At 40.5% G+C, this 15630-nt stretch overlaps 1 protein-coding gene across 1 annotated transcript in view; it reads left to right on the top strand.

The window, feature by feature from the left end:
• Window positions 1–15630, top strand: part of tbcd (tubulin folding cofactor D) — a 268544-nt gene that overhangs the window by 121265 nt on the left and 131649 nt on the right. Inside the window, exon 14 of the mRNA XM_072241956.1 lies at window positions 9752–9908. Coding sequence (XP_072098057.1) covers window positions 9752–9908 — 157 coding nt within the window. The remainder of the gene's footprint in view (window positions 1–9751; window positions 9909–15630) is intronic.

Here is a 15630-nt window from a genome sequence, read left to right on the forward strand (position 1 = left end):
GTGTATTACCTTTGTTCTGTACACTGATTCATCACCACCTGTGATTTGTCCAACAACAGTGATGTTGGTAAATTTGTATATGGCATTGAAGCTGTGCAATTGTTTCCAGAGGGAGTGGAGCAGGGGACGAAGCACATGGCCTTGAGGTGCACCTGTGTTAATAGTCAGCAAGAAGGAGAGTTTGTTCCTCACTGAGTGCATTTAAGATATAAGTAAGGTAGTTGCGGGGTGGGGGGTGGATCCTGTTCCAGATGCTTGTGAACCTGTGAAATAATCCACCCCTACAGAACAACCCCAGAGGGGTTGGATCACTTAATATATTCCAGACTGAGATATATAGGTCTACAGTTGAGTCCAGAATGATGGAGACTAGACACAAAGGTGGAACTGAGGCCAAAATCACGTTAGCCTTGATCTTGCTGAATGCATGCCTGGAGGTACTAAATGGCTTGCTTCTGCTTGCTTTAACAATGTTTTGTACAGCTTGCTGTACTATGCAAATGGAACAATGAAATGTGTGTTTTTAGGGGTGCAAACTTTTAAGTGACTGCTCAAGAATGGATTTGAAATTTCCAGTTACTTAGTTGAATTGTCCTAATATCAGAAGCTGTTTGAAGTGTTCTGAAATGCTTTCCTATTATAGCTAAGGATAGATGTTGGTATTCAAGTATTAAGAAGGTACGTATATTTCATTGCAATTGTGCAATGTAGACTGTTTGATATTTGAGATGTGAAATTTCGTTTAACCAAATTCAATGCAATCAATCAATTATGGAATTTGTTTTATCTTTTTAAATCTTTTTGGACCATGTCTTCACACAGAGGAATAGTAATGCTGGGCTCTGGAACTGTTTGCATTCTAGGCAACCTGTATCATCTTATTCATAGATCATGTGTAGCATAGCCTTTCTACTCTTCTTATAACAATCTCTGTCTCAAATGCCATCCTGGTAAACATCACACATTTTTCATTTTTCACCCCAGACATTGCAATGCATTCCTGAGTCAGTTAGTTAATTATTGCAGAAATTTTGACAGTAAATATTGAAAAAGCTAGAAATACACAGATCACCTGCCAACTCTGAAAAGAACACAGAATAATGTTTCTGTTATACTTTGATAACCCTATTGAATGACTGTAGACACCACATAACCTTGTTACAAAGAGTGTTGTAATTTTTCCGGTATCGCCATCTTTTTAAATGTTCTTCACTGAAAATACTATATCAGTATTGCAAAGAAATAAGATAGTTTATTTCAAAATACACAACATTGCTGTGGGGAACTCAGTGAAAGACAGAGAAAATAAATAATCTCAAAGTGTAATAAACTGGGATTGGTATTAGTTTATCATAGTCACATATCCAGTAAAAAGCATGTCTTGCATACTGTTCATACAGATCAAATCATTACACAGAGCATTGAGGTAGAACAAGATAAAGCAATAACAATGCAGAATAAAGTGTAAAAACTCAAGAAAAAGTGTGCAGGTAAACAAAGTTCAAGATTATAATGAGTTACAATGTAAAGTCAAGAGCCACACACGCAAAATGCTGGAGCAATTCAGCTAGCCAGGCAGCATCTGTAGAAAAAAATTACAGTCGATGTTTCAGACCAAGACCCAAATGTAACTATACTTTTTTCCATAGATGCTGCCAGGCCTGCTGAGTTCCTCCAGCATTTTGTGTGTGTTGCTTGGATTTCCAGCATCTGCAGATTTTCTTATTGTACAAGAGTTCCCTTCAAGCTACTGATAACATGGGATAGAAACTGTCCTTGAGTCTAGTGGTAGGTTTTGTAACTTCTGCCTAACAGGAGAAGGGGAAGAGAGAATGTTCTATGTGAGTGGTGTCTTTGATTATGCTGGCTGTTTTACTAAGGCAGCGAGAAGTATAGACAGAGCCCATAGAGAGGAGGCTGGTTCCTGTGAAGTTCTGAGTTGGGTCCACAGTTTCTTACAGAGCAATTGCCAAACCAAGCTTTTATGTATTCAGCTATAAGCCTTTTTTATGCTGCATTGATAAAAATTGATCAGGATTGTTGCGTAAAGACCAATTTTTTTAACCTCATAAAGAATAGAGGCTTTGGTGAGCTTTATTTGCTGTGGCACATCATGGTTGGAACAGGGCATGCTGTTGGTGATGTTCACACCCAGAACTTAAAGCTCTCAACCCTATTGATAGTGCAGAGGGAAGTACCAGTGATGTATTGATATACCCTTTTGACATTCATTTGAAGTTGCAATCACATTGGCATTGAAGTGTACCATCTCAGTATTGCTAAGATAGGATACTGAGACAAGAATTTCACTTGTTTAAAGTTGATGTATTTTTATTTAGAGCAAGTTAGATTTGATTGTTATAACTCATCTCTAAACTAACTTGGAACTGATTTGATAAATAAATTTACGATTGATGCATTGATATAGAAGTAGAATTGGCTGATAGATGAGAACTTGCTGCTTTTGTGAACGGGTCTTTGTTGGTAACTGAACCGTGAGAAGAGGGAGACAGTAGCGTGTTTAATTATTTTATCTGAAGGACACTGTGGTTTTGGTTTAGATCTGGAAGTGGAAGCACGATGGCCGAAGCCTAGAGAGTGGCAGCCTGGGCTTGGAGGACTGTCTGTGTAGGTGGGTAGGAGGGAGGAAAGGGGCTTGTTTAGCAGTTGTTGTTTTGTTGCTTGTTGTGTTTTGTGTTGTTCTGCTGAGCATTGTGGGTGTGCTGTGTTTGCGCCAGGATGTGTGGCGATACTTGTGGGCTACTCCCAGCACATCCTTGAGTGTGTTGAATGTTAATGTAAACAAAACATTTCACTGTGTGTTTCAATGTACAGTACTTGTGATAAATAAGTGCATTTGAGTCTGAATCAAAAATTCATCTGATGGAATTCAGTTTGAACCTTTTAAAATTTTATCTTCTCAAGGTGAAAAATATCAATGGTGGGGATAGAACTCTTCCATTTTAGGTAGTCTATGTTGCCATAAAGTATTCAGAGTTAACTATTGTATGGGATTGTAAAGGTTTTTGTCCTTTACCAAGAATCACTTCCTTAATATCCAAGTAAACCAGTGCTACATTTTTACTTTCCATCTCATCTGTTGACGAGTATGACCATACTAGTATATAGGATGACCAATGACAAACAGTAACCGTAGTCAAATAGTGTTTCTGAACTGAAGTCCACAAAAGAGTCCCATAGTTCATCGCAGAGCCGAGTAAACGTAGTGGAGCATCGATCTGAACTGGCCCATAACTTACCTCAGGCCCTGACTTTTGCAATCTGGCTCAGCACTTAATCCTCCATCTGAATAACGGGTTCTGCCGCTTCAAGCAGCTATCTGAACTGGCTCACTCCTCGCCTTGGACCTTGACACCCTGACCTTTTCAGTCTGTCCTGGTGCTTAAATCTCCCATCTGAACAATGGGTTCTGCAACTTGGATGTGCTGGAATTCGCTGCCTCGATTTGGCCTGTAAATACCCATCTGAACATAGTCTTCAATCACGTCTGAGGCCTGGACCCCACTGCTTCAAGTTGATCTGTGCCCTACCTTTCATATTCTTCCACGCTCTCATCGACAGGCCCAGCTCCTTGCCTTGCCTCAGTTCTGCCACATCGAATTACCTCCAAGTCCGGAGGGAAGTTCCAGATTATTATTTGCGATAATCGTTTGCCGGAAAAAATAGTGGTTAACGAAGTATTTAGTTGCTATCCTTGTTTCATTAGTCATCAGCCAGAAGTCGCTGAGGTTCACCAGCGCCATCTTAAAGGAAGATAAAGAAATACAGTATAATTTATGAGCAACTGTACATAATTAAAGACTGACAAGCAGCCAATGTGCAAAAGAAGACAAGTTGTGCAAATTCTTCTGAGAATGAGTTGTAGAGTTTTTGAAAGTGAGTCTTAGGTTTTAGAATCAGTTCCAAGTTGAGGTGAGTGAAGTTATCCTCGCCGGTTCAGGAGCCTGATGGCTGTATGGTAATAACCGTTCCTGAATCTGATGGTGTGGATCTTTGTGCCTTCTTCGTGATGGCACTTATGTGCTGGTCCCAGGACAGATCCTCTGATATAATAATGCCAAGGAATTTAAAGTTACTGACCCTCTCAATCTCCGATCCCCTAGTAAGGACTGGCTGATGGACCGTCAGCTGTTTCTTTCTGTAGTCAATGATCAACTCTGGTTTTGCTGGTGTTGTTGTGGCACCATTCTACCAGATTTCCCATCTCCCTCCTATATGCCGATTCATCACCGCCCTTCATTTGGCTGACAACGGTGGTGTCAGCAAACTTAAATATGGAATTGGAGCTTTTTTTAGCCTCATGATCATAGGTATAAAGTCAATAGAGCAAGGGGCTAAGCACACAGCCTTATGGTACACCTGTGCTGATGGTGATTAAGGAAGCAATGTTTTGCCAATTCGTACTGACTGAGGTCTGCAAATGAGAAAATTGAGCAAATTGTTGCACCAACATGGAGATGTAGACAAGCCCAATATATATTTTCATTTGGGCTGGGGATAGGAGGGGGAGTGGCGAAGATATTGATTCGGTGAATCACCACGCATCACAGTTTGAGAAGTAAGTACAAAAGTATAGATTGCACCAACTGCAGTTAAGTTGTTAGACAAGGCAGGGCAGAATTTGACAGGTTACTTGATGCCTTGAGGACACAACAAAAGAGTATTGGCTAGGAATATTGTATAGGCTTTGTGCATTTTGCACATGGAATAACCATATTGTTGAACAACTTATGTACACCTTTGTTTAGTTTTACTGTTTATCATTCGTTGTATTTTCAATACTTTAACATGGGATGTTTTTATCACTAAACATTAAAATTCCTGAATATACAAGCCAAATATACTGGTCTTGTTTTATCCTTTAACTAAGATTTTTGTCAAATGAAGGAAGTCTGAATAGTGACATGGTTTTAAGAACATTGACATGTGGGAGCACTCTGTTACTGCATTCTTGGGAAGTCATTCAGGATTGAGGATGATTTGATTTTACTCCCATTTTGTTGGTTCTGAGGTGACTAATGCAGCCTATGTGTCACCTGTCATGCACCTGGCCCTGACACACCTAGAAAACAAGGACACTTATGTCAGAATGCTGTTTCTGGATTTCAGTTTAGCATTCAACACTATTGTCCCACAGACCTTGATGAACAAACTCCTACTCCTTGGTCTAAATCAAGGGTCCTCAACCTTTTTTGCACCGCGGACCGGTTTAATATTGACAATGTTCTTGCGGATGGGCCGACCTGGGGGGGTGGGGGTGGGGGAAGGGGTGTTCAAGTAGGGTTAAACTCATCTCAACATGTCTTTTACAGTTAGGGTTGCCAACTTTCTCACTCTCAAATAAGGGACAAAAGTAGCAGTCAAATACTGACGAAGGGTCTCGGCCCGAGACGTTGACTGTACCTCTTCCTATAGATGCTGCCTGGCCTACTGCGTTCACCAGCATTTTTTGTGTGTGTTGACGGGACACTTGTGTTTACCCCGAGAAAGACTACCATGACCATGAAGCCTTGCACGGGCACCTGTGTGTGCATATGTGACTTGCGCATGCGCGTACGTGCCGATTTTTTTTTCCCGCAAATCCGTTTTGCCTTAATCTTCCTGACTACACTGTACATACATTATTTCTACTTTATATAGGCTGTGTATTTATCATATCATTAATGCTTTTACTATATGTTAGTGTTATTTTAGGTTTTATGTGTTATTTGATATGATATGGTAGGTTAATTTTTGGGTCTAGGAACGCTCAAAAATTTTTCCCATATAAATTAATGGTAATTGCTTCTTCACTTTACGCCATTTCGGCACGAAAAGTTTCATAGGAATGCTCTACCTTAGCGGGGGAAATATGGGAAAGGGCGGTCCTGTATGGGACAAACCAATTTAGCCCGCTATACGGGATGTCCCGGCAAATACGGGACAGTTGGCAACCCTATGTTCAAGTTCAACAGTGCGTGACAGGGAATGAGGAAAGATGCAGCTGACTCATATCATTTCCTCACGGCCCGGTAGCACATGCTTTGCGGCCCGGTGGTTGGGGACCGCTGGTCTAAATGCACCACTGTGCCACTGGGTATTGGATTTCCTAAAGAACAGACCTTAGATAGCCAGGATGCACAACCGCTCCTCCCTCCCCATCATCCTCCCTCCCTCCCCATCCTCCTCCCTCTCTCACACGGGTGCCCCCGCAGGGCTGTTTGCTGAGCCCATTACTGCATACTCTGCTCATACACGACTGCAAGGCTAAACAATGTGTAATCACATTGTCAGATTTACTGATGAGATGACAGTGAGATGGCCTACAGAGAGGAGGTGGAAGAGCTCAAGGCCTGGTGCTAGGCAAATTACCTTTTCCTCAATGTCAACAAGACAAAAGAGATGATTATCGACTTCAGGAGAGCTCACACCCCCACTCACACCCCTCTTTAGATCAGCGGCACAGCAGTGGAAACTGCAAGCAGTTTTAGACTCCTGGGAGTGCACAGCTTGCACAATCTCTCATGGTGCAAGAACATATTGTACATCATCAGAAAAGCTCACCAATGCCTCTACTTTCTGAGGAGGCTGAAAACAGTTGGACTACGCACATCAATATGTCATTCTTCAGATACGCAGTGGAGAGCACCTTAACACTGTATGGAAACTGCACTGTGGTGAACAGGAATGGGTAGTTAAAACACATCACCGGCACCAGCCTACCCACCATCAAGGATATATATTCGGAAAGGTGCCGGAGAAAGACCAATAACATTACGAAGGATCCCAGCAACCCTGCATATGGACTTTTTTCCACTCCCATCAAGGGGAGATGATGTAGTATCAAGGAGCACCAGACTCAAAAGCTTTTACTATCCCCAAGCAGCAAGGCTGATCAACACTGTCAGCCACTAACTCACCCCTCCGCATGTCCAAAGACCACTACTTTATCATTTCCTATACCTTATCTACAAACATGCCTGTGCTTAGTTTCACTTTAGGGCATACAATCTTTAGAAAGTAATGGAGTACCAATGCTTTAAATCTATAATTTAAAAAAAAGCTGCTGGAAATACTCAGCAGGTGTGAGATCAACTGTGGATGGAGCAGCCCTCCTACTGGTTTTGATGTCTCTGAGGTGAATTTTTCCATGATTTACTTACTTTAGTTATGTAATGAGGTGTGTCAAGCTCTCTTGTGGCATTGTAAATCACCCCTTGTCAGACTTTCACGTCACAAGCACCCTACCCTCCTGTCAATTGAGATGGCCTTCGATTTTAAGATTAGTCTTTAGACAAGTCTTTATACAAACACCTACGTGAGTGTTTACCATGTTATGGCAGGTAGTATAGTTGTATGTATTTGAACTGTTCAGCTGCAGCTTTACTGGGTGGTGGGAGGGGTGGACACGAAGCTGTTGGAAGGTTTAGAGAGACAGAGAGAGAGATGGAAAGGAGGTAGGGAGGTGGGGCAGAGTAGAAACAGATGAGAAGAGTAGCTCACTCTTAATAACTGTGAAATACCACCACATAACAATAGAACTGCATCAATCATTTTTTCATAAATACATTTTAAACTTTCCTTGCAATCTTTTCATCCATTTATGTGCAAAGGATTTTCCAGTTCCAGATGTCTTGAATTGTGGTACTGACAAAATTCTTGCCTGACTTGTATTCTCCATCTCTCGATAAACCTGAGGTCGTCCGAAATCCTACCTGTCATTCAAAATCCCCATACTTTGAGACCCATTCTGGCACTAGTTAAGTAAGATTTTGGTTTTAAAATTCTCTTCTTAATGATTGTTTATCTCACAGATCGAAAGTTTGAGATTTACCCCAGGGCATACAGTAGTTTGAAGAAAGCTGCTTCATTTTGAAAAGTCAAAAGTTATCTCTCTGACACCACCTATATCCTTCCTGAAATTGGTCACTTGCAGTGCAAGGGAATGAAACAGAATGAAAATCTGTATTATTCTTTGATGTAGGCTGTTGGGTGCTTTTGAAAATCTTTTTCAAATTTGTTTTATTCTCTGTTCAAGAGGTCACCAAGGGTAGGGCAGTGAACATTGTTTGTACGGACTTAACAAGGTTTTTCATGCTAGGCTGGCCCTGAAGGTTTGAGCACATGGACTCCAGAGTGAGCTATCCATTTGGATGCAAATTTAACTTGGTGATAGGAGGTAGAAGATCATGTGGGCAGTTTATCACCTGTGAAATGCCGCAGGGTTCATGCTGGGTTCACTTTTGTTTGTCATGTATAATGATCATTTGGATTATAGGTTGCATGATTAATAAATTTGCTCATGGTGCCAAGATTAGTGATATAGTGGACAGTAAAGATATTGATCAGATGGGAATCTAGGAAAATGAATGACCAATGGAAATTAACTCAGACAAGTGAAAAGTAATTTATTTTCGGAAGTTAAATCAGGCTCAGACACTGAGGGCCCTTAATAGTGTTGTGTAACACAGAAACCTCAGAGTTCATGCAGAATATTCCCCAAAAGTGACATCACGGTTAGGCAAGGTGATTAAGCGAAGCATATAGTTTGCTTTTCTTTATTGGTGTGAGTACAAGAGTTGGGTTATTAAGTTAAAGCTGCATTTGGAGTATGGTGTGCAGTTCTGATTGTCATGACGTAGGCAGGCTATGATTAACCTAGAGATAATGCAGAAAATGTTCAGATGAATGTTGCCAAGACTGGGGGGGGCCTGGGTCATGAAATTGAAACTGTTTTCCTTGGAGTGAAGGAGGCACAGATAGGGTAGAAAGTTGGTCTTTATTCCCAGGTAGGGGAGTTGAAAACTTGAAGGCATAGGAATGGGAGAGGCTAGCAGATGCATAGACAAGTTAGGCCTAAGGGCCTGTTCCATGCTGACTGACTAGAAGAATATATGAATCATTCTATAAAATCTGTCTTTCTGTAGTACCTTTAATGTAGTAAAATGTTCCGAGATGCTTCACTGGAATATAAAACTAAAGGTAGATGCAGTGTTTAAGTAGGGCACTACTTGGTTATCAATGCTGCAGAAGAGGCCAGGATTAGAGGAGTATAGAAAGGTCTCAGATTGGAGTAGGTCAGGAAAGGAGAGAACATGCCAAAAGACTTGTACTGAGGAGTGAGCGTGAGTACGTACACACTGCTGTCATTGAAAGGACCATAGCAACATTTTCAGATGTGAGTAATGTAGTTAAAGATTGAAAAAAAAATGGATATGGTATTAGCATGGGCATATAATATTAGCACTGTTACATTAGTAGAAATAAAACATTAAAATGGCTTGATTTGAAAAAAAATTGGTTTGTTAGTGTGATAAAAATCTGAATTTGGGCACTGATTTAACCTTTTAGTTGAAAGAAGAAATTCATCTTAAGAAATGAATGAACAGCATGGACTGGAAAGGCATTTGGTCAGATCCCTGCATTAGCTGATCTTGTTGGCCATTGGGTTATTTCAAGGAAAGGTCATTCGAGCTCATTCCTAATTGTTGTTCATTGATTCAAGTGAAACTGTTTTTGGGAGGGCTGCTTGTACTGTGTATCATTCTATTCTCTTCCTATTGCCACCATTGCCTTTACCAAAAAACTGTAGTATCAATTAGTTTTAATGCCATCAGGAAAGAAGAAAAACATTGAACAAAATGGCAAATATAAATTAAACAGAAATCCCAACATACAGAAGCAATGGTCATTTTTATTGTTTCCACAATTATAAAAAACTTTATTTTCTTTTTCTTTTTCTTTTTCTTAGTTGTACCTGTAATTCTCCAAGCAATGACTTTTGATGAGAAACGTGGTGCCTGTAGTGTAGGAGCAAACGTGAGAGATGCTGCCTGCTATGTCTGCTGGGCTTTTGCTCGTGCTTACGATCCCCAGGAAATGAAACCATTTGTTAATCAAATAGCGAGGTAAGAATATTTTATAATATATTATTATCTTTTGGTGACTCTTAAGTAAAGTTAAATAATCACTACAACTATCAAAAGCCACTTGAGAATTTACTCAGAATGTGGAATTAAAGCAGAGGGGCAGCAAGTGGTATTTTTGCCTTCAAGTCTTGTAGTGCTTTGTGTAAGCTTGAAATAAATGTTTATAATTTGAGCAATTTAGTTTTTTTTGAATACTCTTTTAGAAGACTGAACAGTCATGTGGATTAAGATACTCCTAAACAGATGTGGATTGCCTTTATATGGGAACGTATGGATAACAAGCCTGCATGAGTAAGCATGCGTGGAACAAGTATCTACTGAATATGAGTTGGAGGCACCCTCAATGCATAAGAGAGAGGGAGGAATACTGAATTAGAGCTTTCCAAGCTGTGTTCCAGAATGATCTCATTTTAGGATTTGAAATTTCACATGATCCCAGATGATAGCTATAACAAAATACCAATCAAGTAATACAATAACTGGCTCAAAGCACAAACACAAACACTAATGTGATGTTGACCAGATTTTATTAGTGAAGTTGATTAATGGATAAAAATTGGCAAGCAAAAAAAACAGCTGCCAAAGATGTCTGTAGTAGCTTCTTGGGTCCTTATGTATCTGTTTAAGAGAAGATGCTTGTCTTAGACATTAACATGACATTTCTTACAGTGCCACTGGTACTTTGCCTTTGTGCTGCAGAACACTAGATTTTTTTGTGTTCTGGTTTCTAAATTACATTTTGAACTTACTTCTTTCTGAGCCAGGATGGAAATCTTTGCCACTGAGAAAATGACAGTATTTGGATTCAGTTGACTTGCAATCTATGCGAATAGAATTTCCCTCAGGCCTGCATTTTACAGTTCTGATATTTGGCACCACAGTGTTTAAAAATAATAGCTGGAGTAACTCAGAACCATCGCCTCCCCTCCACCCTTTATTTCCTTACCATGCATTGGATTTTGACACCCATGAAATCAAGTACATAAGAACTTTATTCCCTCTTCTCACTACCCCACACACTTGCTGCTAAAGGCTTTTGCAACCCAACATGTTGCATGGCAAGAAAAGCTAGAAATGAACAAGCTCCATTCCCTGCAGTCTGTGAAGTTCTGCAGAATGGCTGAGAAGGCTTTCACTCCCACTTGCGCTGTTAAGATAGTGGGAGTAGAGAGCAGAGCTCAGGTGCAAGGATGAACTTAGTTATAGTTTACTGATAGCAAGGTTGGGGGTCCAATGGCTAAGGCAATCCGAGGCACCATTTGAGAAGCCATGATATGGATGGTACAGTATGCCTCAAAGATGTTTACACTGCTCAGAGGGATGCGCAATCAGAATGCATCTGAATGATTGATATGTTATGGAGAACTGAAATCTGAGAGAGATAATGAAGACTCTAACATGTATACAGGTTTCCCCCGCCATCCGAAGGTAGAGCGTTCCTGTGAAACGGTTCGTAAGCTGGAATGTCGTAAAGCGAAGAAGCAATTACCATTTATCTATATGGGAAAAATTTGTGTGCGTTCGCAGACCCAAGAATAACCTACCAAATCATGCCAAATAACACATAAAACCTAAAATAACAGTAACATATAGTAAAAGCAGGAATGATATGATGAATATATAGCCTATATAAAGTAGAAATACTTTTCCACAATAATTGCCTGCATTGTTCTCTGTAGCGAAAATCTCACGGAAGCGCTGTTGGCATAAACGTGCTCTCCAGTAACCTTTAAACTATGAAGGTGCCAAATCACACCAAATAACACGAAAAAATACACACCCGATATAAAGTAGAAATAATGTATGTACAGTGTAGTATCACTTACCGGAAACGGGAAGACAGCACAGAGCACACTGATGATGGTGTGTTAGGCTGAGTTGTTGGAGGTTGGGGTGGTGCAGTGACCCCCACCCTCCGGGCAGCGACCCGATACCGATCCACAAAGTATGCAGCGGTCCAGCGGTGGCCGAGACACACCCAGCACATCTTTAAGAAAAAAGCCGAAATAAACAAGCTAATTAATTAGGTGCTGCCCGGCACGTAAATGTCGGCCCAGATCAGAGGCAACTCAATCGGCAATCGGCTCTGATCTGGGCCAACATTTACGTGCCAGGCAGCACCTAATTAATTAGCTTGTTTATTTTGGCTTTTTTTCTTAAAGATGTGCTGCATTCTCTGCGAATTGGTATCTGTCTGTGGCCCGGGGTTTGGGGTGGTGGGGCACTGGGGTGTCATCTCGTTGTTTCTTTCCATGAGGGTAGGCAGGTCATCTTCTTCTATGTCTGCCTGCCTCGATGTGGAAGGTCGAGGTTTGTCGTCTGCTGTGGCTGATGTGGAAGGCTTGCTTGACTGCTTAGCCTTGCGCATTTTTAGATCATACAGTTCTTTGTCAGCACTCAAACCATCCTGCAAATATGCCCTAAACCGACGTACCCTTTCAAAATTAAAGTCGTACTTTATCATTGCAGTGAAAATCTCACGTAATTGCCTCACGTTCAGTTCATGGACGACTTCACTTTTGGTCCGTTTGCTACTGCATTCGGTTATGATTATTATCCTTCCCTCTACCAATTGCATCAGCTCTTCATCTATCAGTTCTTGGTCATGGGATGCCAAAACCTCTTCAACATCATCTTCGTCAACTTCCACAAGCCAAACTCACTTTGTTCTTACTTCGTTCACCACGATCGAAACAATTATGTCTAGTTTTACGCTAAGTGTAACACCCTTACGAGCTCTTTTAGGCTTTTCCAATACCTTAGAACTCATCTTGCTAACAGCTGCTCACAGGCACGTGTTTAAGCAATGCCGGCGAGAATGCCGTTCCGAATCTGGGGGACAGCAGCTGCTTGGGGCGCGCACTGATTTTTTCGCGCGCTGCTTTTCCGGTGTGCTGCTTTTTTTCGTAACAGTGAAAATACCTTCTGTTAGCGAAAACAGGTAACTAATGTAGGTCTTTCGTAACAGTGAGGTTTCGTAAAGCGAACGTTCAAAAAGCGGGGGACACCTGTAATTGAAAGATTTTTTTTCTTAAGCTTCTTTTAAAGTTCTATTTAAAATAGACATGGAAGAGCCAAAAAAAAAAGGGCAGAAAGGAGTAAAGAATTATAAGGTTAAACAATCAGAAATCTGCATTGGTCTTGGCCCGAAATGTCGACTGTTTATTCATTTCCATAGATGCTGCCTAATCTGCTGAGCTCCTACAGCATTTTGTGTGTGTTATTTAGCGAAATGTTTGGTGAACATGTGTTTGCTTGCAGTGTGGAGAAAGCAACATCAGCAACAGCAAATGCAATAGACTAAATTGAAAAAAGTGTAAGTAATTAATTGCTTCAATTGAAATGTGTGATTGTGAGTCAAGTACATAGAAAAGGTAGTCGTAGCACTAACATAGAAAACCACCAGAAGAGAAGAAACAAATGTTTGGAACAATTAATGATTGTATTAAGATGTTGTTAAAGAAACGTATTCTCTTTGAAATGCTAAAAGAGCAAGGAAATATTATGATGTATTTCATGGAAAATATTAGAAAAAGATCTATTCTGTGTGGATGCTGCTGGAGCCGAAAGTAAGAAGGAGGTTAGAACCATCTTGTGGAGAAGGACGAAGGGCAAAATTGAAGGATGGTGTAAGAGTGATTTTGAGGATGTTGTTAGTCTTATCTTTGGCTGATATATCCCTCCAGTCTGCTTGCAACTAGTTTGCTTTCATGAGGTATACCTTACAGCATTCGATTTGTAAAGATATAACCCTGTAAGTGTGTGAGCGTATAATTAAAATCTAAAACTGACCATTAGCATTTCTTGTGATCCTCTGTGTTTAGAGTCTGCTCTTATTCTGAAGAGTAGGCAGGACTACATTTCATTATCATGCGATTTGTGACAGCAGTAAAAGTTTTATGATCCTTTAATGACCAGTTGATGGTCAAAGTTGACCTTGACTTTTTAGAATTCTTAAATGACTGGTGGAGTAATTACTGCAACTGTTCAAAGAGGTAAAATTGTCTGATTTTTTTGGTGTGGTGATTGTTGTTGCCACAGGCAGCTTAAAAATAATGAAATTTCTTTGCACGCTGGAACTTAGCTTCATTGTTCGACTGAAATGTTTGACAGGTTTCCTTTGGGCATGAACTGTAAGAGGGTGGATAGTTGCTTCACTTTAATCATTGCTTTAAAATATTGCAATTATAATTTGCTGTAAGTGCTGGCTGAACAGAAGTTATACTAAGATGAGTTAAATCAATAGTGAATTAATATCGTAGGCCAAAGTTACGTTCTGAACGTGGATTTTTTTTTTAACTCTGCAGTGCAAACAGAAATATTGGCAAGATATTAGTCTCCAGCTGGTGTACAAATAGGTTTTGTTTCTGTGCTGCAAATTGATCCTGGCATTGCATGACAGGTATTTTTCATGCAAGAACTGTTTCAGAGATTATATAGAATATATTGCAATGTTCACAGTAAATTGATTATCAAAGTACATATATGTCACCACATACAACCCTGAGATTTTTTTTCTTGCAAGCAAACTCAATAAATCCAATAACCATAATAGAATCAATGAAAGACTGCACTACCTGGGTGGACAACCAGTGTGCAAAAGACAACACACTGTACAAATACAAAAAGAAAGAAAAAATAATAATAATAAATAAATAAACAATAAATATTGAGAACCTGAGATGACGAGTCCTTGAAAGTGAGTCCATAGTTTGTGGGAACATTTCAACGATGGGGCAAGTGAAGTTGAGTGAGGTTATCCCTTCAGTTCATGCACCTGATGGTTGAGGAGTAATAGCTGTTCCTGAACCTGTTGGTGTGAATCCTGAGGCTCCTGTACCACCTTCCTGAAGGCAGCAGTGAGAAGAGAGCATGACCTGGGTGGTGGGTGTCCCTGATGATAGATGCTGCTTTCCTAAGACCACACTGTGTAGATATGCTCAATAGTGGGAGGGCTTTACCCGTGATGGACTGGGCTGCATCCACTGCTTTTTGTTGCATTTTCCATTCATGGGCGTTAGTGTTTCCATACCAGACTATGATACAGCCAGTCAATATACTCTCCACCAGGCAAAGGCGAATCTTTGCAAGCTCCTAAGGAAGTAGAGACGCTGCTGTGCTTTCTTCATAATTGCACTTGCGTGCTGGGCCTAGGACAGATCTTTTGAAATGTTAACCGAGAAATTTAAAGTTGCTGACCCTCTCCACCTCTGATACCCTGATGAAGACTGGCTGATGGACCTCTGGTTTTCACTGGGCCAGATTTTTCAATTCCCCCTCCCCTACCCATCTGGCTTAACCTATCACCCTCTAACTCGTATGCCTTCCCCTCCTTCTGCCTTCCTATTCTGGTCTTCCTTTCCAGTCCTAATGAAGGGTCTCACCCCAAAATGTCAACTGTTTATTCATTTCCATGGATGCTAGCTGACTTGCTAAATTCCTCCATCATTTTGTATGTGTTGCTCTGGACAGTTACACAGATAGAAAATATTTAGAAAAATATGGGCAAAGACAGGCAATGGGACTAGCTGAGTATGCAACTTGATTAAACAAGTTAAGCTAAAGAGCCTGTTTTTGTGTTTAGAACTCTATACTTCTTTACTATTTGAACAGTATGGGCCAGAGGTTCCCAGGACTCTGAACATCTTGCATTTCTGCAAGGAGACTTGATCGTAATATCGTAAACTTAAATTCTTTCGTC

The sequence above is a fragment of the Mobula birostris genome, chromosome 24 (genome assembly GCF_030028105.1).
Source record: "Mobula birostris isolate sMobBir1 chromosome 24, sMobBir1.hap1, whole genome shotgun sequence".
Taxonomy (NCBI): Eukaryota; Metazoa; Chordata; class Chondrichthyes; order Myliobatiformes; family Myliobatidae; genus Mobula; species Mobula birostris.